We start from the raw sequence: 24,589 nt of genomic DNA, 5'->3' as shown, positions 1-24,589 counted from the left end.
GACGAGAGGGAAGGGGCCGATAATGTCCAGTGTTGTTGAATGTGCCACAACTCAGTTGATATGTAATGTGGTGGATAAATATAGTTTCGCCATAATTAAATTAAACTTGGTTACTTTTTGAAGGGACTTGATGTCAGTCATGTCTGTGAATTCTGTCCATTGGTTTCGGAAAGGTTTGAGACTGCATGATAATCCAGCGTTGCAAGACGCATTGGACGGTGCCGAGACAGTGCGTTGTGTTTATATTTTGGACCCTTGGTTTGCTGGTTCTGCTAATGTTGGACTCAATCGATGGAGGTAAGTGACCATATAGCTAGCACTTCTATATTCTGTATAAGAAGGAAAGAAATTCCACAAAGGAATGTTTAACAAGGCACACCTGTTAATTCAAATGCATTCCATGTGACAACCTCATGGAGACATCGAAACTATGAAATAACACGTATGGAATCATGTAGTAACCAAAAATGTGTTAAACAAATCAAAATATATTTCAGGACCTTCAAAGTAGCCACCCTTTGCCTTGATGACAACTTTGCACATTCTTGGCATTCTCTCAACCAGCTTCACCTGGAATGCTTTTCCAACAGTCTTGAAGGACAGAAAGAATAGTGTTGTATCTGCAAAAATTCACCTCACCTCTGTCACAGACTGGTCTTCCCTGGCTGCCTGACTCTGCTGAAACCCCTGTCACCATCTGATCGTCCTAAAATGAGGCATGACAAAGAATTACCTTGGTGTACATTTATACATTATGTTATCCAAGAATAGAATCAATGGTTCAATAATTGAAACGGCCGCTATTCCCAGATCCCAGACTGTAGCTTTAAGCTTAACCTGCTGTCCTGTAGCTACTGTAGGTCTACCCATCAATTCAAGATGGAACTTTGTATCATTCACTGAATATACTGCAAAATTCACTGAGCTCCATAGACTGGTCTTCCCTGGCAGTTTGACCCTGCTGGGACCCCTGTCATCATCTGATCCTGCTAAGACATGATGGGCACTAGAAGGCTGCATTCCTGCGGGATGTCTGCCGGTCCCGACAGAGATCATTGCTGCACGGTCAACATTTTTCATGCTGCAGGCGGGAGAGGGCGGTCAGACAGACGACTTTGGGATGAAAATATTTTTGTTGTCCCACATATTATTTTGAAACGGTCATCTTTCTGCTTTGTATGCGTTAGCCTACCTATTGTATTAAAATCACACAGTATTCGTATTATTCACTCAGAATTCGCTGCTTCAACTTCAGTAGCCTACCTCTCCTAGTTGGGCATAAGAGTTCAAGTGCGCCTAGTATGTGTGGTCTCATTGAAATAGAATAGGCTGCCTACATGGGTGGAGAATCAAGTGGCAGTTGAATATGAAATTAACTTAAATATGATTAGACTGTAGTTTACTACAGTGTCGTCTATAAATAAATAAATATTGATAATGAAAAGAAGTGGAGGGTTCTCAACCAACGTGAGTCGATGTGCAATCTAACAATGTAATGTGATTGAAAAGGAAAGACACAATGCACACACAGGTTAGATTACTATGGTGACCACAGGTTACTATGGTGACCACAGGTTAGGTTACTATGGTGATGTTAGGTTTTCATTTTTCACACCAAATACAAACATAGGAACAAGAATTTACAGAGGCACACAAACAATGACTACATCTCTGCTCACACCCCAGTCCCTATGGCCTTAAATTGTACTAGTTTGTTTCTCAGTCGCCCATGCTATTTTAATAATAAATCATTACATTTTTCCATTCTGTTAATGGTGGTGGATTAATAGATTTTTTTCAAGACGAGTGAAACGAGAATCATCCAGCCAGTTGGGTATCTCACTACACCCCCACATGCCATGTCTTGAAATATGCAGACAGGTGGATAAAACATCACTTTACATTGTAATAATAAATATAGCATTCCCAGAACACATGGATTATTGAATCACTGTTAGTTTTACACTTAAGACATGACCCTGCCGATGTGCTGTAGAATTTGTGAATTTTGTGTCTTGTATAATACATTCTATACATTAGTTTATACTGGATAAAGCTACATTTTTGTTACATTTTGTTTAATTAGTTATGCTTCATCTTTCTCTCCATCTTGTGCCAACATCAGTTGTTTTTAAATCTTGGTTCCAATAGTTTAGATTTTTTTCTAAGAGATAGTCAGTTGGATATGATCTCTGTAAGGTTTTGTACACTGCTCAAAAAAATAAAGGGAACACTAAAATAACACATCCTAGATCTGAATGAATGAAATAATCTTATTAAATTATTTTTTCTTTACATAGTTGAATGTGGTGACAACAAAATCACACAAAAATAATCAATGGAAATCCAATTTATCAACCCATGGAGGTCTGGATTTGGAGTCACACTCAAAATTAAAGTGGAAAACCACACTACAGGCTGATCCAACTTTGATGTAATGTCCTTAAAACAAGTCAAAATGAGGCTCAGTAGTGTGTGTGTGGCCTCCACGTGCCTGTATGACCTCCCTACAATGCCTGGGCATGCTCCTGATGAGGTGGCGGATGGTCTCCTGAGGGATCTCCTCCCAGACCTGGACTAAAGCATCCGCCAACTCCTGGACAGTCTGTGGTGCAACGTGGCGTTGGTGGATGGAGCGAGACATGATGTCCCAGATGTGCTCCATTGGATTCAGGTCTGGGGACCGGGCGGGCCAGTCCATAGCATCAATGCCTTCCTCTTGCAGGAACTGCTGACACACTCCAGCCACATGAGGTCTAGCATTGTCTTGCATTAGGAGGAACCCAGGGCCAACCGCACCAGCATATGGTCTCACAAGGGGTCTGAGGATCTCATCTCGGTACCTAATGGCAGTCAGGCTACCTCTGGCGAGCACATGGAGGGCTGTGCGGCCCCAAAGAAATGCCACCCCACACCATGACTGACCCACTGCCAAACCGGTCATACTGGAGGATGTTGCAGGCAGCAGAACGTTCTCCACGGCGTCTCCAGACTCTGTCACGTCTGTCACATGTGCTCAGTGTGAACCTGCTTTCATCTGTGAAGAGCACAGGGCGCCAGTGGCGAATTTGCCAATCTTGGTGTTCTCTGGCAAATGCCAAATGTCCTGCATGGTGTTGGGCTGTAAGCACAACCCCCACCTGTGGACGTCGGGCCCTCATACCACCCTCATGGAGTCTGTTTCTGACCGTTTGAGCAGAAACATGCACATTTGTGGCCTGCTGGAGGTCATTTTGCAGGGCTCTGGCAGTGCTCCTCCTGCTCCTCCTTGCACAAAGGCGGAGGTAGCGGTCCTGCTGCTGGGTTGTTGCCCTCCTACGGCCTCCTCCACGTCTCCTGATGTACTGGCCTGTCTCCTGGTAGCGCCTCCATGCTCTGGACACTATGCTGACAGACACAGCAAACCTTCTTGCCATAGCTCGCATTGATGTGCCATCCTAAATGAGCTGCACTACCTGAGCCACTTGTGTGGGTTGTAGACTCCGTCTCATGCTACCACTAGAGTGAAAGCACCGCCAGCATTCAAAAGTGACCAAAACATCAGCCAGGAAGCATAGGAACTGAGAAGTGGTCTGTGGTCACCACCTGCAGAACCATTCCTTTATTGGGGGTGTCTTGCTAATTGCCTATAATTTCCACCTGTTGTCTATTCCATTTGCACAGCAGCATGTGAAATGTATTGTCAATCAGTGTTGCTTCCTAAGCGGACAGTTTGATTTCACAGAAGTGTGATTGACTTGGAGTTACATTGTGTTGTTTAAGTGTTCCCTTTATTTTTTTGAGCAGTGTATATTTTACCTATAATATGAACATCCTTTTCTGACTCAAATAAGATTTCTGATCGAATCAACATTTCGTGATATGTCAGTTGCATGTATTTGAAACTATCTGCATTGGTCAGTCCAAAATTACTTTTTCATTCTGTCATGGAAAATACATGTATTTATACAAGTCATTTATGTTTTCTATGCCTTTAGTTTTCCATGTGGACCAATTTATCAGTGAATTCTGAAGAGCTATCCAAGGATAGTTCCATAAGGTTGTTTTAGTGATAGTGGTTCATGTAGAATCCGTTTCATTCTCTTCTACATTGTTCTAGTGTTCTTAACTATGAAGTTGATAGTGTTCCTAGCTTTATCCTCTGAAAACAGACCCGTAAAATAATTCTGGGGATGAGCGTGTGCATCTTCAATACGTACCAATTGTTTCTCTTTAGTACATTTAACTATAGGTCGTAAGTAAAAGCCTTGAGCAGTGAAAACCACCCTCAGACTTAGGAAGATGTAAAACTTTCCTTTTTATTCTATACTTTTTATTTGTCCATATAAAGTCTTATGATCGAGTATACTTTTTAAAAAGAATGTCATCAGTAATTGGTATTACTGAAAATAAATATTAAAGCTTTGGGAGCCATGCAATTCTAAAGAGTTTTTTTCTGCCTGTAAGATTTATGGGAATATTATTCAATTTAATTTGATCTGCTTTTATATTGTTGAACAATGGAATATAGTTATCTTTAGATATTTGTTGTCACTTATAGAGCATCCTAAGTACTTCATATTTGTTGTGGTCCACTTAAAGAATTGCTGTAGATCACGAGTTATCCTTTTTTCCTATTGTCATTTTTGTCCAATGCAAATTTTCTTTTTTACTATTCTTAAAATATTTTTTGCAAATGGTACATTGACTTTTCAATATTGGTCGGGTATATCAGGAGATCATTTAGAAATAAGCTTAGTTTATATTCATGTTTACCAATACTGATTGATACCGGTTACGTTTGGGTCATGTCTAATTCTTTCTGCAAGTGTCATTTGTGTAAATAGGGAGGATAATTTGTCCCAGAAATGTTGAGGTGAATTCTATGGGAAAACCATCCATTCCTGGTGCTTTTCTCCTTGTGAATGTTTAATTGCTGATAACTGTTGATAATTGCTTCAGAGTTGTTGAGTCTAAGAAGGCTATTGGATCTGTCCAACTGTTGTGTTTAATTCTGGTTTATATAAATGTTCATAGAAGCTTTTAAAAAAATCTAATTAAATCATGTTTCTAATTACCACTTTTGTATATTTGTCTTTTTAAAATTGTAACTGGTTTTAGCAAGTATTCGTTTTGTGAGAGCAGTGAGATATTTACCAGGTTTATTTGCTATTAAGTAGTATCCTTCTAAAAACACCGGATTTGCCCCTGGTGGGATATACAATGAAATATGTGTATTCTTCACCATGTAAGGTACAATTCAACATTAGAAAACGACTCTCTTGGTCCATGTGCTTCTTTTCATTTAGCAACGCAACAAGCACCAAAGCATAGGCACTTGTTTGTAGGCAAGAACAGAGTTTGCCCATGTCATGTTAGGTCATTCTTCTACATATTGCTTAACATTCTAACTGTACAGAAGAACTTAACATAAAAATGTCCGTTGGTAAGGAGGAAACAAACTCTCATACTGATAAGAACTACACTTCTGTTAAGTTCACATCTGTCACCTTATCCTTCTCATGCAGATTTCTACTGGAAGCCTTGGAGGACCTGGACACAAGCCTACGGAAACTAAATTCGAGGCTATTCGTAGTACGAGGCCAGCCCACAGATGTCTTTCCAAGACTTTTCAAGGTGAGGAAATGTCAAATGAATGACCAAATCAGCTAGGATGACAAATTTGGTATGCGTAGATAGGCTGAAAATCACTCAGACAGACACATACACAGATCTCCACATCGCCCTTTGTCTCATTCGCAGCGCTGCACTTGCTCGCTGAGCTATAGCCTATCTAACTGCTTTGGTCAAGAGTTCACACACCACTTCAATATGTCAGATTGCTTATGATACCCAGATGCAATGGTATTAAACTCTAAATAAAGGGCACAGGCTGCCTGCTGTAAGTCATGTACACTTTCTTGCCCTCACTGTGCACCTAGGCAATGCCGTTAGTGTTAATATGATACACAACCATGTCAGTCCAAATGAGTTGAATTACAAGGCAGTTGTGTTTGTGCGTGCCTTCTGTGAACCGCTACCTGGTAACATCCAGACAGACACCAGTGTTGCAGTAGTCAGGATCGGGGTTCTGACTCAATAGTTAATGGATATATGTTGGTGACGCTCCCCCTAGTCTAGGTGGGGTTTTTTCAGCATTTTATTCAGACGCATATTTGCATAAAATATTCTGGTACGGTCATTGCCCTGTTTTTGAAAGGGCATGAATTATGCAAGAGCAGTAACTGGGTGCCTCGGTCATGTACAGAGCGCACAAACAAATACACTCACACACGCTACACTTCATTACAGTTGTGTGCGGGTACATCAAAGCTGGGACCGAGAGACTGTTTAACAGCTTCTATCTCCAGGCCATCAGACTGTTAAAACAGTCACCACTAGCCTTAGTTACTGTTCTAGCCGGTTACCATGCGGGTACTTTGCATTGGTGGCAAATCTGATGGCCGAATGGTAAAGAACGTCTAGACGCTTGAGAGCACCCTTACCTGCAGATCTATAAATTATGTCTCCGTAATCTAGCATGGGTAGGATGGTCATCTGAATCAGGGTTAGTTTGGCAGCTGGGGTGAAAGAGGAGTGAATTTGATAGAGGAAACCAAGTATAGATTTAACTTTAGACTGCAGCATTGATATGTGCTGAGAGAAGGACAGTGCACCGTCAAGCCATACTCCAAAAGTACTTGTATGAGGTGACTACCTGAAGCTCTAAACCCTCAGAGGTAGTAATAACACCTGTGGGAAGAGGGGCATTCTTCTTACCAAACCACATGACCTTTGTTTTGGAGGTGTTCAGAACAAGGTTAAGGGTAGAGAAAGCTTGTTGGACACTAAGAAAGCTTTGTTCTAGAGCATTTAGTACAACATCCGGGGAGGGGCCAGCTGAGTATAAGACTGTATCATCTGCATATAAATAGATGAGAGAGCTTCCTACTGCCTGACCTAAGTTGTTGATGTAAATTGAGAAGAGTGTGGGGCCTTGGATTGAGCCTTGGGGTACTCCCTTGGTGACAGGCAGTGGCTGAGACAGCAGATTTTCTGACTTTATACACTGCACTCTTTGAGAGAGGTAGTTAGCAAACCAGGCCAAAGACCCATCAGAGACACCAATACTCCTTAGCCGGCCCACAAGAATGGAATGGTCTACCGTATCAAAAGCTTTGGCCAAGTCAATAAAAATAGCAGCACAATATTGCTTAGAATCAAGGGCAATGGTGACATCATTGAGGACCTTTAAGTTTTGGGGTCAAGTTTAAGGAGCTCCTTTAGCACCTCAGACTCAGTGACTGCCTTCAGGGAGAAAGTTTGTAGCGGGGCAGGGAAAAAGAGGGAGAAGCATTGGGGATAGTCACATTAGAAGGGGTGGGAGATTAGGAAATGTTGGACGGGCAAGGAGGCATGGCTGAGTCAAATAGGAATCCTAACTTAATGAAGTGGTGATTAAAGAGCTCAGCCATGTGCTTCTTGTCAGTAACAACCACATCATCAACATTAAGGGACATGGGCAGCTGTGAGGAGGTTTATTCTCCAGGTCTTTAACCGTTTTCCAGAACGTCTTGGGGTTAGACCCACAGAGAGAGAACTGCTCCTTAAAGTAACTAACTTTGGCCTTCCGGATAGCCTGAATGCACTTATTTCTAATTTGCCTGAACGATAGCCAGTCAGCTTGAGTATGCGTGTGCCGAGCCTTTTGCCAAATGCAATTCTTGAGGTGGAGTAACTCTGCCAGATCACAGTCGAACCAGGGGCTGAAGCTGTTTTTAACTCTCGTTTTCTTTATGGGTGAGGTCATTACAGAAATCACCTGATCTAAGACCGCTCTCTCCTCCTCCAGGAGTGGAATGTCACCCGGCTGACCTTCGAGTACGATTCAGAGCCCTATGGGACGGAGCGCGACGCCACCATCCTGAAGATGGCGCAGGACTTTGGCGTGGAGACCCGCGTCAGAAATTCCCACACACTCTACAAACTGGCCAGGTCAGAGTTCATTTTATCTCCTCATGCCACCACTTAGTACCTCACCGCCAGCTTAGTGGCAGAGCTCTGGGTTGAAGTTCCCCATTAGGATCAGCTTACCATCCCCAAAACTTAACTGTAACCATTTGGAGGGGAACGCTAGACTGCCCTCAGATCAGTGTTTAGGAGCAACTTAATCCACCTGTGCTGTCTGAGGGGCTGCTCTCATCTGATATTAGTTGACTGTTTGTCTGTAGTGGTGTTTGCCTCCAATGCGGTCTGCCATTTTGTTGTTGATGTTTATAAACACAGATCAATATTAATTATTGGTCTGGCACTTTGAAATGCAGGACAGAGTTAACGAATATCGCTTCAGCATTTATCCAAGCCAAAACAGAGACCTACAGGGATAGAAATGGCCTTAATACGTCTGATTCACTCTGTTCACTTCTTTGGGATAGAGTTTGTAAAAGTAACAGTTGGCCTAATTGAGTGACTTTGACCGTTTTGCACAGCTGTGATCCTTACTGCATCATTTCCTTGGCGCTCTATCTGCTGGTATCGCGTTTCCTTCTACTGAGAAAAGATGGATGCAATACAAGCTGACAAGGTCTGAATTGCAGGCAAGTCTTTTGTGTTGACATCTCTGTTGCTTTGGTCTCCAGTGGATTGTGACTCAAAAAAACAGTGTGTGTCTGGATGGTTGAGTGGAGTGGCATGTTTCTCTCAGAGAAACGGACTTACTCTCATGTGGCAGTATGCATCTCTGAGAGAAACATGCCACTCCACTCAACCATCCAGACACACACTGTTTTTTTGAGTCACAATCCACTGGAGACCAAAGCAACAGAGATGTCAATACAAAAGACTTGCCTGCAATTCAGACCTTGTCAGCTTGTATTGCATCCATCTTTTCTCAGTAGAAGGAAACGCGATACCAGCAGATAGAGCGCCAAGGAAATGATGCAATATGACATGGGCATTTACATAAGTATTCATACCCCTGAGTCAATACATGTTAGAATCACCTTTGGAATTGATTACAGCTGTGAGTCTTTCTGGGTAAGTGTATAAGAGCTTTGCACACCTGTATTGGTGGGTCTGGTGATGAGAGGAGATTCAGGCTGATAGTGGGTCTGGTGATGATGGGAGATTCAGGCTGATAGTGGGTCTGGTGATGAGGGGAGATTCAGGCTGATAGTGGGTCTGGTGGAGAGAAGGAAGAGCGAGGAGGAGAGAGGAGGAAGAGTACTATGGGGAAGAAATCGATAGTTACAGTACATTCAGACCCCTTGACTTGTTCCACATTTTGTTACGTTACAGCCTTATTCTAAAATGGATTAAATCTTTTTTTTTCTCATCAATCTACAGACAATACCCCATAATGACAAAGCAAAAACAGGTTTTAGAAACGGAAATATCACATTTACATAACTATTCAGACCCTTTACTCAGTACTTTGTTGAAGCACCTTTTGCAGCGATTACAGCCTCGAGTCTTCTTGGGTATGACACTACAAGCTAGGCAGACCTGTATTCGCGGAGTTTCTCCCATTCTTTTCTGCAGATCCTCTCAATCTCTGTCAGGTTGGATGGGGAGCGTCGCTGCAAAGCTATTTTCAGGTCTCTCGAGATGTTAGATAGGCTTCAAGTCCAGGTTCTGGCTTGGTCACTCAAGGACATTCAGAGACTTGTCCCAAAGCCACTCCTGGGTTGTCTTGGCTGTGTGCTTAGGGTTGTTGTCCTGTTGGAAGGTGAACCTTTGCCCCAGTCTGAGGTTCTGAGTGGTCTGGAGCAGGTTTTTGTTAAGGATCTCTCTGTACTTTGCTCTGTTCATCTTTGCCTGGATCCTGACTAGTCTCCCCACAGCATGGTGCTGCCACCACCATGCTTCACTGTCGGGATGGTGCCAGGTTTCCTCCAGACGTTAAGATTGGCATTCAGGCCAAATATTTCAATCTTGGTTTCATCAGACCAGAGAATCTTGTTTCTCATGGTCTGAGAGTCTTCAGGTGCCTTTTGGCAAACTCCAAGCGGGCCGTCATGTGCCTTTGATTGGTGGAGTGCTGCATAGATGGTTGTCCTTCTGGAAGGTTTCCTATCTCCACAGAGGAATTCTAGAGCTCTGTCAGAGTGACCATCGGGTTCTTGGTCACCTCCCTGACCAAGGCCCTTCTCCGAATGCTCAGTAGGGCCGGGCGGCCAGCTCTAGGAAGAGTCTTGGTGGTTCCAAACTTCTTCCATTTAAGAATGATGGAGGCTACTGTGTTCTTGGGAACCTTCAATGCTGCAGACATGTTTTGGTAGCCTTTCTCAGATCTGTGCCTTGACACAATCCTGTCTTGGAGCTCTACGGATAATTCCTTCGACTTCATGGTGTGGTTTTTGCTCTGACATGCACTGTCAACTGTATGACCTTGTATAGACAGGTGTGTGCCTTTCCAAATCATGTCCAATCAGTTGAATTTACCACAGGTGAACTCCAATCAAGTTGTAGAAACATCTCAGAGGATTATCAATGGAAACAGAATGCACCTGGCTCAATTTCGACTCTCATTGCAAAGGGTCTGAATACTTATTTAAATAAGGTATTTCTGTATTTACATTTTTATAAATTTGCAAAAATATCTAGTAATTTGTTTTCACTTTCATTATGGGGTGTTGTATGTAGAGTATTTGTTTTAATTGAATACATTTTAATGTAACTAGCTATAATGTAACTAGTGCTAGCTAATGCTACCTACAGTACTAGTCAAAAGTTTGGACACACCTACTCATTCCAGGGTTTATCTTTATTTAAAAAAAGCTATTTCATACATTGTAGAATAATAGTGAAGAAATCAAAACTATGAAAAAACACATGGAACCATGTGGTAACCATTTTTTTTTTTTACAAATCAAAATATATTTTAGATTTCAGATTCTTCAAAGTAGCCACCCTTGCATGGCTAAGAGAAAGCCAAGTGTGCAAAGCTGTCATCAAGGCAAAGGGTGGCTACTTTGAAGAATCTGAAATATAAAATATATTTGGATTATTATTATTTTTTTAAATGGTTACTACATGATTCCATATGTGTTATTTCATAGTTTTGATGTCTTCACTATTATTCTGCAATGTAGAAAATAATAATAAGAAAAACCCTGGAATGAGTAGGTGTGTCCAAACTTTTGACTGGAGCTGAATATATTAAAAACATGTTTTCTTCGCTACTGTAGGTAGCATTAGCAAGCGCTAGTCAGCTGTACCTGTGCCAAAACTCTGGTATTTTTAATCCTACCGCTTGTTTTCCATCTTAATTGGTGAGCCAATTTTGTTTTATCATGCTCTCTCTAGTCTCTCTGCAGCAGACATATAGTGAGCAATATGTTTGAACATTAAATCGCAGTATTCGAATAGCAATACATATAGAATCGTGAGAATAGCAATACATATAGAATCGTGAGAATAGCAATACATATAGAATCGTGAGAATAGCAATACACATAGAATCGTCAGAATAGCAATACACATAGAATCGTGAGAATAGCAATACACATATAATCGTGAGAATAGCAATACATATAGAATCGTGAGAATAGCAATACATATCATAATGGCACTTAAATATCGTGATAGTATCGTAATAATATCGTGAGATCCATGGCAATTCCCAGTCCTAATGGGAAAGGTTAGATGAGAGAAAATGTAGGGAGAGGGGAAGTTTTACTTGTTGAAGTGAAGGGAGACCCTGACCACTGCAACAACAACAACAAAGTCAACCCTCACATGACGTCTTTTGTCTTCCCCTGTTGATCCAGAACAAGCGCACACACAGTCAATTACACAGTCTCATACCCAGCCTGATAATCTCCCCTTACTGGTTGTGAGAGATGATGACACTGTCACACTACACAACATGTGCTGAGGGGAGCTCTGCAGCAGTCAGCCATGGTGGACAGCATGTGCCTGCCTAGCCCCAGACAAGGCGGCTCTGTCCTGTTAGAGCGGTGCACAGTGTTCCTGCTCTATCTATCTATAGCCCAATATCTTTCAGTCAGTTTTTCTTACTGCAAAAGATTGGTTTGGTCTGAGGAATTCTCTGCTCTGTATATCTGATGAATTCCATTGGTCTCTCTTTCTCATTCTCTGCATTTGAGTCTCTCTCTCTCTCTCTTCAGATTGAGCATAAATTGGCTCTTAAGAACTCCAAAGCTTGTCATTTCTAACGGTTATAGACTGTGTTGAATATAATGGAGAAGGGAGGGGTACAGCCAGCCTGCATTACTGATGCTGTTGTATAAGACCTGAGGCAGTAAAGGTTGACCCTCCCTCCTCCATTATATTAAACACAGTCTATAACCGTTATAAAGGACAAGGTTTGGAGTTCTTAAGAGCCAATTTATGCTCGATCTGAAAATGTGGTCGGAGGCGCCGTATGGCTCGTGTGACGCAATTGTGGAGCCTCCGGAGGCATGCAGAGGCCAAATCAAGTTCCATACCACATACCATGTGCCTCCCAAATGTTGTAACAATGTAGAGGGCTCCTGTATAGCTCCGCGTTGACATGATTGGTTGACGGTAGGTGAGGGTGGCAGGTCCTGTATAAACACAAACTCACTTCCTTGACAACTTCCTTCACAGCAGCTCTGCTGTCGTTTTTCAAACTTTTTTTTTTCCTGTTCGCGTCCCAGAACATCAGTCATTCATCACGTACCTTGCAGAAAGCCTACAAGCCATCCGAGTCCCCCAAAACACCTACAATAGATTACCAGGATTACATTTCCTTGGTAAGCTTTTTAGATGTCCCAGGCACAGCTATTAGTAATCTGAATGTCCTGAATTATGTTGACTTGTAAAAGCTAGTCTGCTGCTGCAGCCGTGCCACTGGGCACCGTGCCGCTGGCCACTGTGACCTTCAGTGATGCAGACTTGGGTATTAACTGTGATTACACGCTGGCACAGCATATGCTGCATCTGTTGTACTGAGGTAAACAACACATTGGTTCAATACGTTTCCCTCTCCTGTGTGTGTGTGTGTCTGTGTGCACGCTTGATTCCATCCCCCAAACTTCATGTCCTTAGAACAGGACTGTCTATTTACAAAAGGTTCCCTCTGGGTTTCATTATAACCCTTGGCTGCCATTGTGGCTCTGTGAAGGAATGAAGACGTGGCAAGGGGCTGAGATGCCAGATGCCAGGAAATACTCCTAAAATGACTGTTAATCTACAGTACCAGTCAAAAGTTTGGGTACACCTACTCATTCCAGGGTTTTTCTTTATTTTGACTATTTTCTACATTGTAGAATAATTGTGTAGACATCCAAATTATGAAATGACACATGGAATCATGTAGTAACCAAAAAAGTGTTAAACAAATCAAAATATATTTTTTATTTGAGATTCTTCCAAGTAACCACCCTTTGCTTTGATGACAGCTTTGCACACTCTTGGAATTCTCTCAACCAGCTTCATGAGATCACTGCACCCAGATCACTGCACCTGTACATAGCCCATCTATAATTTAGCCCAAACTACTACCTCTTCCCCTACTGTATTTATTTATTTGATTTATTTTGCTCCTTTGCACCATATTATTTATATTTTAACTTTGAACTTTCTTCAAACTACAAATCTACCATTCCAGTGTTTTACTTGCTATACTTTATTTACTTTGCCACCATGGCCTTTTTTGCCTTTACCTCCCTTATCTCACATCATTTGCTCACATTGTATATAGTCTTATTTTTTTCTACTGCATCATTGATTGTATGTTGTTTTACTCCATGTGTAACTCTGTGTTTTTGTATGTTGTCGAACTGCTTTGCTTTATCTTGGCCAGGTCGCAATTGTAAATGACAACTTGTTCTCAACTTGCCTACCTGGTTAAATAAAGGTGAAATAAATAAAAATAAATAAAAATGAGGTAGTCACCTGGAATGCATTTCAATTAACAGGTGTGCCTTGTTAATTTGTGGAATTTCTTTATTCCTTTAATGCGTTTGAGCCAATCAGTTGTGTTGTGACAAGGTAGGGGTGGTATACAGAAGATAGCCCTATTTGGTAAACGACCAATTCCAAATTATGGCAAGAACAGCTGAAATAAGCAAAGAGAAATGACAGTCCATTACTTTAAGACATGAAGGTCAGTCAATCCGGAAAATTAAGAACTTTGAAAGTTTCTTCAATTGCAGTCGCAAAAACCATCAAGCGCTATGATGAAACTGGCTCTCATGAGGACCGCCACAGGAAAGGAAGACACAGAGTTACCTCTGCTGCAGAGGATAAGTTCATTGGAGTTACCAGCATCAGAAATGACAGCGCAAATAAATGCTTCACAGAGTTGAACAGACACATCTCAACATCAACTGTTCAGACGAGACTGTGTGAATCAGGCATGCATGGTCGAATTGCTGCAAAGAAACCACTTCTAAAGAACACCAATAATAAGAAGAGACTTGCTTGGGCCAAGAAACACGAGCAATGGACATTAGACCGGTGGAAATCTGTCCTTTGGTCTGATGAGTCCAAATGTGAGATTTTTGGTTCAGTTCGCCGTGTCTTTGTGAGACACAAAGTAGGTGAACGGATGATCTCCGCATGTGTGCTTCCCACCATGAAGCATGGAGGAGGAGGTGTGATAATGTGGGGGTGCTTTGCTGGTGACACTGTTGGTGATTTATTTAGAATTCAAGGCACACTTAACCAGCATGGCTACCACAACATTCTGCAGCGGTACGCCATCCCATCTGGTTTGCGCGAAGTGGGACTGTCATTTGTTTTTCAACAGGACAATGACCCAACACGCCTCCAGGCTGTGTAAGGGCTATTTTACCAAGAAGGAGAGTGATGGAGTGCTGAATCAGATGACCTGGCCTCCACAATCACCCGACCTCAACCCAATTGAGATGGTTTGGGATGAGTTGGACCGCTGAGTGAAGAAAAAGCAGCCAACAAGTGCTCAACATATGTGGGAACTCCTTCAAGACTGTTGGAAAAGCATTCTAGGTGAAGCTGGTTGAGAGAATGCCAAAAGTGTGTAAAGCTGTCATCAAGGCAAAGGGTGGCTACTTTTGAAGAATCTTACATCTAAAATATATTTTGATTTGTTAGTTTGATGTATTCACTATTATTCTACAATTTAGAAAATAGTACAAATAAAGAAAAACCCTTGAATGAGAAGGTGTCCAAACTTTTGACTGGTACTTTACATTTTGGGGAAGACTGGAACAGACTCTGGTCTGTCCCCCTCCTTACGGGAACAGACTCTGGTCTGTCCCCCTCCTTACGGGAACAGACTCTGGTCTGTCCCCCTCCTTACGGGAACAGACTCTGGTCTGTCCCCCTCCTTACGGGAACAGACTCTGGTCTGTCCCCCTCCTTACGGGAACAGACTCTGGTCTGTGTCCCCCTCCTTACGGGAACAGACTCTGGTCTGTCCCCCTCCTTACGGGAACAGACTCTGGTCTGTCCCCCTCCTTACGGGAACAGACTCTGGTCTGTGTCCCCCTCCTTACGGGAACAGACTCTGGTCTGTGTCCCCCTCCTTACGGGAACAGACTCTGGTCTGTCCCCCTCCTTACGGGAACAGACTCTGGTCTGTGTCCCCCTCCTTATGAATCCAGGATGTGGCCTTTTATTAAAAAGTCTTAGAGGCAAAAACGGATGGGGAAAAAAATCTAATTCAGACGAAGGCTTTTCTATGAAAAAGTTATATCATCAGCTCAGAGCAATGAAGCAGTACCTCCCATTAATATTCATTATAGCACACTGTAGCAAAACTTCTGCAACGGAAAGTTCAGGTAGTTCCTCCCTGTTTCAGCCCATTTTCTTCCATTTGGTACAGTAACTAATGAATACGACCTGGTTAGTGAACACCTGTGGTTTTTCTGTTCTAGGATCATTGAGATGAACAATGACATGCCCCCACTGACCTTCAAGCGCTTCCAGGCCATCGTCCAGCGGCTGGAGCTGCCCAAGAAGCCCCTCCCCACTGTCACCCGGCAACAGATGGACTGCTGCCAGACAGGCGTCGAGGCCAATCACGATGAGCGTTACGGAGTGCCCTCCCTCGATGAACTAGGTGAGGGACGTGAGAGTGTGTGTGTGTGTGTTGGTATCTCTCATCATCGTCTGCTAGTGATGATAAATTGGTTTGATTTTGAATGAAGGGAATTCATTTGACCATTTTTTTTTATCGGGCAGGTTTTAAGACTCACAGTTTGGGTCCTGCTGTGTGGAGGGGCGGGGAGACTGAGGCACTGGAGAGACTGAACAATCATATGGACAAAAAGGTGAGTCACCTGATCTGGGTGTATCCAGGCCTGACATAGTGACCAGCCGGCCAAGGCTCCCTGGCCACCTCGATCACAAACACTGAAGATAAAGTTAGTGTGGATGCTTCTTCAAGTACTTTGCCTAATGATCAACCTACAGTATGTTTTCGTAGACACACATAGAGTGATAGCTCATTTTCCATCATGGCTAGTCACATGTGGACCTAGCTGACTCTGATCAACACGGTGATGGAGACACCACCACCTCACTTGGCAAAAACCCTGTTCGAATTCTAGAAGAGCCTGTGGAATAAGTTCTCTCTGCCCTACTCAAGTTCATCCTCAAGTTCATCTTTATTGTGGGTGACCTATGAACCCTACCATACAGAACATCATACGTAAAACAAAAACCATCAGTGCTGTTCTAACTATTCATACATCTATCCAGACCGCTGTAGCTAAATTCAATATCCACCTATTGCTGATGACTACATTACCCATGATTCTTTGCTCTGGTCCCTAGGGCTGGATGGCGAACTTGGAGCGCCCAAGAATCAATGTGTCTTCCCTGATGGCCAGTCCCACAGGCCTGAGTCCCTACCTACGTTTTGGCTGCCTCTCCTGCAGAACCCTCTACTACATACTCAGAGAGCTCTACATGATGGTGAGGTACTGTCTTCTGCTGTTCCTAGAGCTCTGCTGTTCCTAGAGCTCTGCTGTTCCTAGAGCTCTGCTGTTCCTAGAGCGCTGCTGTTCCTAGAGCGCTGCTATTCCTAGAGCTCTGCTGCTCCTAGAGCTCTGCTGCTCTGCTGCTCCTAGAGCTCTGCTGCTCCTAGAGCTCTGCTGCTCTGCTCCTCCTAGAGCTCTGCTCCTCCTAGAGCTCTGCTCCTCCTAGAGCTCTGCTCCTCCTAGAGCTTTGCTGATGCTAGAGCTCTGCTGATCCTAGAGCTCTGCTGCTCCTAGAGCTCTGCCGCTCCTAGAGCTCTGATGCTCTGCTCTTGTGTGTGAAGTCACTTTCATCTCCTTGTTGTTTGATTGATATCTAATGTTTTGTCTTCTGTAAATCTCTCCTCCAATGCCCTCCACATATCCTGTTCACCATCCTGCCATCACCATCTTTCAATTCCCTTTCTCTGCCTCACCTTTCATATATCCCCTTAACCCCATTTCCACCACCACCACTCCTATCTACCCCGCCACCACACCCTACCCCATCCACTCAACTCATCCCATTCTCTTCCACCCCTCCTCCACCACACCCTACCCCCATCCACTCAACTCATCCCATTCTCTTCCACCCCTCCACCACCACACCCTACCCCCATCCACTCAACTCATCCCATTCTCTTCCACCCCTCCTCCACCACACCCTACCCCCATCCACTCAACTCATCCCATTCTCTTCCACCCCTCCACCACCACACCCTACCCCCATCCACTCATCCCATTCTCTTCCACCCCTCCACCACCACACCCTACCCCCATCCACTCAACTCATCCCATTCTCTTCCACCCCTCCACCACCACACCCTACCCCCATCCAGGCACGTAAGCACTGCACGCCGCCGCTCTCTCTCTTCGCCCAGCTGCTGTGGCGGGAGTTCTTCTATACGGCTGCTACCAACAATCCCAAGTTCGACCGCATGGAGGGAAACCCCGTCTGCCTGCAGATCCCCTGGGACAACAACCCTGAGGCGCTGGCCAAGTGGGCCGAGGGGCAGACGGGCTTCCCCTGGATCGACGCCATCATGACCCAGCTGAGGCAGGAGGGCTGGATCCACCACCTGGCCAGACACGCTGTAGCCTGCTTCCTCACCAGGGGGGACCTGTGGATGAGCTGGGAGAGTGGTATGAAGGTACGATGGAGTCTCCATCTCTGTAATCTACTGCCTGATGTAGTGCTGCCTGATGTAGTGCTACCTGATGTAATTCTGCCTTTGTGGCCCGATGGAAATATAACTAGAATTGACGACACCATTTAAATCACTATTCTGTCATGTGTTTACCCAATAGGAGTAAAGCAGGAAGTTATGGTTCTATTTCTATGTGTGGTGGACCAACCTCCTGGAGAGGTGTGCTTTTTTTTTTGGTGACCTTGATGATGATTAGCTGTGTGTTAGAGCAGGGCTGCAGCAAAGACCTGCACACCCAAAGACTCCCAGAGGAGGGTTAGTTTTCACCATCTAACCAGACTCTCAGATGAGGGTCTATCTCTCTCTATCTGCTCATTACTGGGGTATCTTCAGTAGGAACCAAACAGAACCAAACGGGGAGGGACCTACCTGAATTTGTCCAATACAAACTAGTTCTCATTTTCTATTCTTTTTTTACCAAAAAAGAGGCGCGGTGACCCCTTTGTTATTGTTTCGATTAAGGACTCTAACTTTAATAATGTTGTATCTCTATTTGTTGTGTGTGTGTGTGTGTGTGTGTGCTTTTTGTGTTTGACCACTGGTTTAGGCCTAGTTGACTGGATCATGTCTAGATGGGATACAGATTTTGTCAAATTGACGTCAAAAGTTGAAATGTTTTGCATTTTAGCTAACCTTTACCCTTTTCCTAACCTTAACCTAATTCTCCTAACCTTAACCTAATTCTCCTTACCTGCTAGGAAGAGTCAATTTTGACAAAAGCTGTATCCCTTCTGGACAACCAGGTGACTGGTTTAATAGCGTTATATTTCTATATGTGATGTATTGCAGGTGTTTGAGGAGCTGCTCCTGGATGCAGACTGGAGTGTGAACGCAGGCAGCTGGATGTGGCTCTCCTGCAGCTCCTTCTTCCAGCAGTTTTTCCACTGCTACTGTCCTGTAGGCTTCGGCCGGAGGACTGACCCCAGCGGAGACTACATTAGGTACACACAGAGCGCACACACAGGCTGTCCAATCCCCACAGGCCCCTCTACAGTAGTGTACTTGACAGATTCATATCACAATGGAGAAACATTATTTTCCATCATCCCCTCTTGTGGCTGTGTTAACAGGGTCAAAGCTGCACCAATGATGATGATTGGTGTTTTGTGGGTGGAACTAGAATTGCCCATGTTGTGTATGATGTAATTTCAGGAGGTATATACCCAAGCTAAAGGACTACCCTAACCGGTACATCCACGAGCCGTGGTCGGCCCCAGACTCGGTGCAGAAGGCCACTAACTGTGTGGTGGGGGTGGACTACCCCAGACCCATGCTCAACCATGCACAGAGGAGCTGCCTCAACATAGAGAGGATGAAACAGGTCTACAATACGCTGTCCAACTACAAGGGCCTCAGTGAGTTCACACACACACACTCAGTCACAGGTAGGGCGAGGGTTGTAAGGTAGCCAACGTGCCAGGAACACTGTAGGCCAGGTTTTAGGAGGGACTGAACATTACCCCTTTCTTGTATATTTGTGCAGTTTCTATTTGTTGAGTTGATTATGTTAATGTACCCTTCTCTCTCTCAGGTTTACTTGGCTCCGTCTCAACAATCCAGGAGGAAGTGGAGTCAGCAGTAATGACTGACAGCTCACAGACTCACGTCAGCAGTAAGTCACCTGATCATGTTTAGTCTCGCCGTCCTGTGATGTCATCATGTGACATCGTCGTGTCGCTACAAACACTGTTCGACTACTTCCTATCCGACTACATGCCCAGGCATTGCATTGCATCAACCAATGGTTGTGTGCAACGTCATCGACTGTGTAGTCGGGGCACCAGATTGTTATATCATATGATGTGGTTAGCTGATATGTTAAATACCTATTCAGTCTGCATTGTAGTCAGACTGGAACCTGACCAGTGACTAAGATGTCTGATTTGATTATTAATGTCTGGGCTTGAACTGCTGTTTCCCCGATGCTCAAACATTACACGCAATGTAGAAGACCTGGATAACCGTTATTAGAATTCTTAAACAATTTGATGTAATTACTTATATAATGACCTCTTCTAAAATGTGAGCTTTGAAAGTGGGTTGTGATTGTGAAGTGAGTGTAAAAGCTTTGGTATGTATGTGATGCCACCTGCTGGCTGTTCTGTGTAACATCTCTGCTTTGCTTAGGCGGGGTAGGTAAACATTTTATTGCGTCAAGGACCACATCGGGATTTATAAATCCAACGGAGGGCCGCACAGATTTGTTTGTCCAAATCAATTTGCGAGAAAGGGAAGTTATTTGAAAATATCAAGGCCCATTATAATTTCTCTATACTTTATATCCCATTTTAAACGTTCAAGAGTGGCCTCGAATAAAACAATTTTTACCCCTTTTTCTCCCCAATTTTGTGATATCCAATTGGTAGTTAGTCTTGTCCCATCTCTACAAATCTCGTACAGACACAGGAGAGGCGAATGTCGAGAGCCATGCATCCTCCGAAACAAGACCCTGCCAAGCCACACTGCTTGTTGACACACTGCCAGCCGCACCAATGTGTCAGAGGAAACGCCGTCCAACTAGCGACCGTGTCAGCGCGCATACGCCCAGCCCGCCACAGGAGTCGCTAGAGCACGATGGGACAACGACATCCCGGCTGGCCAAACCCTCCCCTAACGCGGACGCCGCTGGGCCAATTGTGCCTCATGGCTCTCCCGGTCGCTGTCGGCTCTGTAGTTACTCCGGTAGCACTGTGATGCAGTGCCTTAGGCCGCTGCGCTAATCAGGGCCCCAATGATTATTCCATTTTTTTATTCAAACCTCCCACGGTCCGGTTTGAATTTTCCCAGCCAACTAAACTGTAACTAACCTGCAGTCATTTCATATCTGAACCCAGCCCACTAAACTGTAACTAACCTGCAGTCATTTCATATCTGAACCCAGCCAACTAAACTGTAACTAACCTGCAGTCATTTCATATCTGAACCCAGCCCACTAAACTGTAACTAACCTGCAGTCATTTCATATCTGAACCCAGCCCACTAAACTGTAACTAACCTGCAGTCATTTCATATCTGAACCCAGCCAACTAAACTGTAACTGACCTGCAGTCATTTCATATCTGAACCCAGCCCACTAAACTGTAACTGACCTGCAGTCATTTCATATCTGAACCCAGCCCACTAAACTGTAACTAACCTGCAGTCATTTCATATCTGAACCCAGCCCACTAAACTGTAACTAACCTGCAGTCATTTCATATCTGAACCCAGCCCACTAAACTGTAACTGACCTGCAGTCATTTCATATCTGAACCCAGCCCACTAAACTGTAACTAACCTGCAGTCATTTCATATCTGAACCCAGCCAACTAAACTGTAACTAACCTGCAGTCATTTCATATCTGAACCCAGCCCACTAAACTGTAACTAACCTGCAGTCATTTCATATCTGAACCCAGCCCACTAAACTGTAACTGACCTGCAGTCATTTCATATCTGAACCCAGCCCACTAAACTGTAACTGACCTGCAGTCATTTCATATCTGAACCCAGCCAACTAAACTGTAACTGACCTGCAGTCATTTCATATCTGAACCCAGCCCACTAAACTGTAACTGACCTGCAGTCATTTCATATCTGAACCCAGCCCACTAAACTGTAACTGACCTGGCTGAGTGTGTGTTGCATGCTGCATCCTAGCCAGATAACCCAGCGGAGAGCCTTGGGGGTAAAGTGTGTTGCATGGTGCATCTCAACCTGCAGGATCTCTGACTGGGGCCCTTGTGGTTCCAGACTGGTCCTCTAACTCCGGACAGCAAGACCGGACACCAGCGGGACCCTCGCCCCCGAGGAAGAGGGGCCACAGCCCCAACCTGCTGAAATTAACAGAGTGGGGCACCCAGGCCAAGGTCCATTGCTGCAGCTCAGCCCTTGTGGGGAGCTCTGACAGCTCCCAACAATAACAGGTAAACACCACTTTTATTCCCAGGGGTCTCTTGACAAAATAGTGGAACTAACAGTGGCATTGTGCCTCCCATGAATCAAAAAAGAAGTATGTCTCCATACAAATCCACGTCCATTTTTAGATGTCCTCTACTAGCAGACGGTAAGGATGTTACAGCAGTAGGCTTTCTCCTAAACCATTGGGCTTTGGGGAGGTGTTGGATCAGGCAGAACCTCCAGCTGTTGTCCCATGCCTTGAAATGAGAACATTAACAGGTCGTGGTCACAAAGCAAGACTCTGTGATCTACAAGAACCCACACATTAGATTTAAACCGGACCTGACAGAATGCCCATTAGAACTTCATGTTAAGATTCCAAGGGGGGTCAGTTGATCTAGTGCTAAGGTGATTGCAGGTTGGTAGAAACCAGAGATTTACCAGATACTCTGTTGAAAAGTGATGCAATTTAGAAAATGGGAGGCATTGATGTTTGACAGAAGAGGATAAGATTAGAGTGTTGACCGTGAATTGCATCAGGAAACCTGTTTTGTATTCACCTACGTATTTGTGTGTTCTGTCTTTTTTTTCCCAGACTGTTGATGCACCTGGACTCAACGCTGATTGGAGGGAGAGCCCTCCACACACAGCCCTGCGTCATTCCCTGTTTCACCTCATCCACGGGTCCATCGACTGTCAGTAGCCGCCATCAAAACCTGCAGAAACAACCCAGGCAGCGAAACAAACCTCAGTTGGTAGTTAGATCTACAGTAATGGTAGAACGATGCCCACCACCAATACCATATCAACCTATCACCAAGGCTTCAGTGCTATATAGGCTGTTGATCAAGCTGTTTCTCTCAGTAGAACGATGCCCACCACCAATACCATATCAACCTGTCACCAAGGCTTCAGTGCTATATAGGCTGTTGATCAAGCTGTTTCTCTCAGTAGAACGATGCCCACCACCAATACCATATCAACCTGTCACCAAGGCTTCAGTGCTATATAGGCTGTTGATCAAGCTGTTTCTCTCAGTACATGCTGACATTTTCCTGCTGTGTTTTATTTAGACAATCAGTAGCCGTTTTTATATTGATACGAGTGTGATCAGTTCAGTCTCCAGTGTGTGTGTGTGTGGTTATATTCTGTAGTGGTATGGTTTGGGGCTAGGGGAAGCCTCACCCTGCAGCTGTGTATCTTTGACACAGCGAATGAAGGGAATCCTAATGGGTAATATGTGACACCCCTGTCGCGTGCCTCAGTTTGCACTTAGAATATTTGACTCACTTCCTCGTTTGTCAAAATAACGTCTCACAAAGTTATATTTTGGCGGTGAACTGTCACTTTAAGTCTGCATAAAGCACTTTATTACATGTTCCATCACCACTACTTGTTGAAAACAGACTTGTTGGTGTGAGTATCTGTGGCAGCGTGTGAGTATCTGTGGCAGCGTGTGAGTATCTGTGGCAGCGTGTGAGCATCTGTGGCAGGGTGTGAGCATCTGTGGCAGCGTGTGAGCATCTGTGGCAGGGTGTGAGTATCTGTGGCAGCGTGTGAGTATCTGTGGCAGGGTGTGAGTATCTGTGCTAACTCAGCACAGAGTTTTCTGTACACCATGAAGCAGTGTGGACCAGTAGCAAAGACCTTTTTAACACTTTTGTACCGACCCAAACTGCTGGCTCTGAGCACATTGTCCTTTTCAGCATGCTCCCATCAAATCTGGTGTGTTCATGACCAGGCCAGCTCAGTACAGCTTGGTTGGTCTCGGTCCAGTTCGGGTCAGTAGTGTGAAAAGCCCGTAACAGTGCTGTTGATCCCAGTCCCATATAGAGGTAATCTGCTATTGTGCCTGCAGTATAGGGTCAAATGTAAACCATATTAATCTGTGTTTTACTAACTACACAGTTCAATTGATCTACAAGTTCTATCAATAAGTTCTGATGTGAAATTATTTGTTGATTGATCTGTCAAATAGCACAAGGGATTGTGCCGAGTATAGCAATTAATTGTTGAATCATATCAATGGATCATCACAGAGACATGTATAGAGATTATTATATATATTTTCTATAATAAACTGTATCTTTAGATATGTCTCTGGTTCCATCATTGCTTCAACGCTAAAGAGTCACTGTGCTCGCATGACTCGTGAGTCAAAACTAATCTCATGAGTCTGTTTCAGCAGTCTGTGCTGGACCCGTCAATGTGTTGTCGTCCGATGTAACCCCAAGTCACTCTGTCATGTATTTACCTTTCTTCTTCTACCCCTCATGGCTACTCATTTTATCTTTCTTTTGTAAAATGGATGTATTCTAAATCAATTTGTGCTTTGACTTAATTTGTAGAAGTGTAAATATTTTTTCCTAATTAAATGCTGTTTCTATACGTAACCATCAGGTGTCTGGCTCTTTGTTCAGGTGTGTGTAATTCAGAAAGGCAATGTTAAGATATTACCGTATTGCTTAAAGGAATGATCCACTCAAAATAAAATCGACATGATTTTTCCATTTACCTTGGCTGTAGTCGATTCCCGAAGACTGCTTTTGGATAAGGCATTATTTGATCATCTTTGTATTCCTCAGATGTACT

General features: G+C 43.9%; 1 protein-coding gene across 2 annotated transcripts; it reads left to right on the top strand.

The window, feature by feature from the left end:
• On the top strand, nt 1-24,390 carry LOC115166790 (cryptochrome-2). 2 transcript variants are annotated; one of them, XM_029720593.1, is made up of 12 exons: nt 1-297; nt 5,508-5,616; nt 7,832-7,974; nt 15,828-16,012; nt 16,135-16,223; nt 16,729-16,869; nt 17,750-18,061; nt 18,908-19,059; nt 19,271-19,473; nt 19,650-19,730; nt 21,851-22,023; nt 22,593-24,390. In XM_029720593.1, the coding sequence occupies exons 1-11, from the start codon at nt 131-133 to the stop codon at nt 22,018-22,020; spliced, it is 1,752 nt and encodes a 583-aa protein (XP_029576453.1). In that variant the 5' UTR covers nt 1-130; the 3' UTR covers nt 22,021-22,023; nt 22,593-24,390. The 2 variants fall into 2 exon arrangements, with proteins under 2 accessions (XP_029576453.1, XP_029576452.1); XM_029720592.1 differs by having other exon boundaries at nt 21,821-22,023.
• The last annotated feature ends 199 nt before the right edge of the window (nt 24,391-24,589 follow it).

This window comes from Salmo trutta, chromosome 29, assembly GCF_901001165.1.
Source record: "Salmo trutta chromosome 29, fSalTru1.1, whole genome shotgun sequence".
In the NCBI taxonomy this organism is placed as follows: Eukaryota; Metazoa; Chordata; class Actinopteri; order Salmoniformes; family Salmonidae; genus Salmo; species Salmo trutta.
Note: the sequence above shows the minus strand (reverse complement) of the source record. Positions and strands in the feature narration are given on the sequence as shown.